At 50.5% G+C, this 2,238-nt stretch overlaps 1 protein-coding gene across 1 annotated transcript in view; it reads right to left on the minus strand.

The window, feature by feature from the left end:
- LOC108803936 (protein pelota homolog) overlaps window positions 1-1,236 on the minus strand; it is a gene marked incomplete at its 3' end in the record, with an annotated part of 3,019 nt that extends 1,783 nt beyond the window's left edge. The window contains exons 1-2 of the mRNA XM_018575721.1: window positions 1,110-1,236; window positions 107-199 (exon numbers count right to left, since the gene is read on the minus strand). Coding sequence (XP_018431223.1) covers window positions 107-199; window positions 1,110-1,150 — 134 coding nt within the window. The remainder of the gene's footprint in view (window positions 1-106; window positions 200-1,109) is intronic.
- Window positions 1,237-2,238: the final 1,002 nt, after the last annotated feature.

Genomic DNA, 2,238 nt, shown 5'->3' on the forward strand with positions numbered 1-2,238 from the left:
ACAGACTCAGCTCCACCCCCCCCAACACAGGCTCAGCTCCGCCCCTTCCTCCCATAACAGACACAGCTCCGCCCCCCAGGGGACAACCAATCACTGGGGTACACACCTGATAGTGGTGGCTTGCAGACTATCGCCCACCTGCACCAGGTTATAGGCGTGCCACATATCCTCCGCCTCCTCCGGGACCAACGTCACCTGACTGAGAGAGTGACAGGTCACATGACACCCCATCCTTCACCTATACCGAGAAGAGGTACTGTGCAGGGTCCATGCATACAGGACAGATACCGAGAATGACCCCCGGCATACAGGACAGATACCGAGAATGACACGCGGCATACAGGACATGAGAGGTAGTACTGTGCAGAGTCCATACACACAGAATAAGAACAGATACCGAGAATGACACCCGGCATACAGGACAAGAGAAGTGGTACTGAGCAGAGTCCATACATACAGGACAGATACCGAGAATGACACCCGACATACAGGACAAGGGAAGTGGTACTGAGCAGAGTCCATGCATACAGAATAAGAACAGATACCGAGAATGACACCCGGCATACAGGACATAGGAAGTGATACTGTGCAGAGTCCACACATACAGAATAAGGACAGATACCGAGAATGAAACCCGGCATACAGGACAAGGGAAGTGGTACTGAGCAGAGTCCATACATACAGAATAGGAACAGATACCGAGAATGACACCCGGCATACAGGACAAGGGAAGTGGTGCTGAGCACAGTCCATACATACAGAATAGGAACAGATACCGAGAATGATACCCGGCATACAGGACAAGAGAAGTGATACTGTGCAGAGTCCATACATACAGAATAGGAACAGATACCGAGAATGATACCCGGCATACAGGACATGAGAGGTAGTACTGTGCAGAGTCCATACACACAGAATAAGAACAGATACCGAGAATGACACTCGGCATACAGGACAAGAGAAGTGATACTGTGCAGAGTCCATACACACAGAATGAGAACAGATACCGACAATGATACCCGGCATACAGGACATGAGAAGTAGTACTGTGCAGAGTCCATAGACACTGCACTCAGGGAGGTTGTACTGAGCACGGTTGTCTCGCTCACCCAACATTGTCTTTCTCGATGTCTTTACGGAGGAGCTTCATGTTTGTGCTGAGTTTTGCGGTTCTCACTCATTGGAGTAACATGGCGTATGAAGCCAGCCGGCCGCCATGTTTGTACACCCTCCGTCCTCAGCCCTGCAGTCAATATAATAAATAAGCGGAGAGTCTGAGTGGCGGAGATCAGCGTGAGAGATCCACAGAAAAGAAATCACCGCCTAACAATCCCAGCAACGAAGACAAGCCAACCATGCTGCACAGTGTGGACTAATATGGCGGTGGGAGCACTTCCGGTTATATCTGCTTATTCCACATTCAGCCTGCGTGTACTTTCCTGTGTCGCTCCTTTTCTGGGTCATCAGGAGCGCCATATTAACTGAGGGCAAAATAGTAAAGACGTCACATAAACCAGCAGAGGGCGCAGAATGATGATGATGATGATGATGATGATTCTTATACATGTATATCGCTCTGCCATACCTCAGAGTCACTCTGTGTGGCAGAGGAGCTTACACTCTTTCTATAGCTGTGTGAAGTGTCAGGGATGATATGAGGACCCCTAAGTGTCAGTATTGGAGGGGCCCCTGTGTATCATGTACGAGGGGTCCATGTATTTTATGGGGGGGGTTGCTGTTCCCAGTCCGGCCTCCAGGGGGCTCTGTTTCCTAGGAATGTCATACCATGTGATCGCTGAGCAGTCTCCAAGTGAGATGTGATTGGTTGCTATGGGTTACCACACTGGTCTGGCCTCCAGTCCCCTCTCCATTGTTGTACACAGGGAGGTCCTGGACCACAGAGCTGACAATCTATCCCACGACACGGCTCTCCTGGCGGGAAGGGGTTACTGTGTGTAGCCGGAGATGTTCCGCTATGATCGGGATAATGACGGATATTATCTCCGATATATACACATTGACTGTGATGGGGGTTGTGTGTTCTGTTCCCAGAAGCTGACACTCGCCCCCTCCCCCTCCAGTGGAATGATGATAATGGGGTTTCAGTGAAACTTCCCTCCCAGGTGAGGACACTTCCCTCATTGTTCCTCCTCCACCTGACTCCACTCTCTGTGTGATGTCATCAGAGGGGTATATAACCTCAGGGAGGGGGCAGGTGACCATCACTTCCACTACTCT

Source organism: Nanorana parkeri, unplaced genomic scaffold (assembly GCF_000935625.1).
Source record: "Nanorana parkeri isolate BGI_ZX_2015 unplaced genomic scaffold, ASM93562v1 scaffold4502, whole genome shotgun sequence".
Taxonomy (NCBI): Eukaryota; Metazoa; Chordata; class Amphibia; order Anura; family Dicroglossidae; genus Nanorana; species Nanorana parkeri.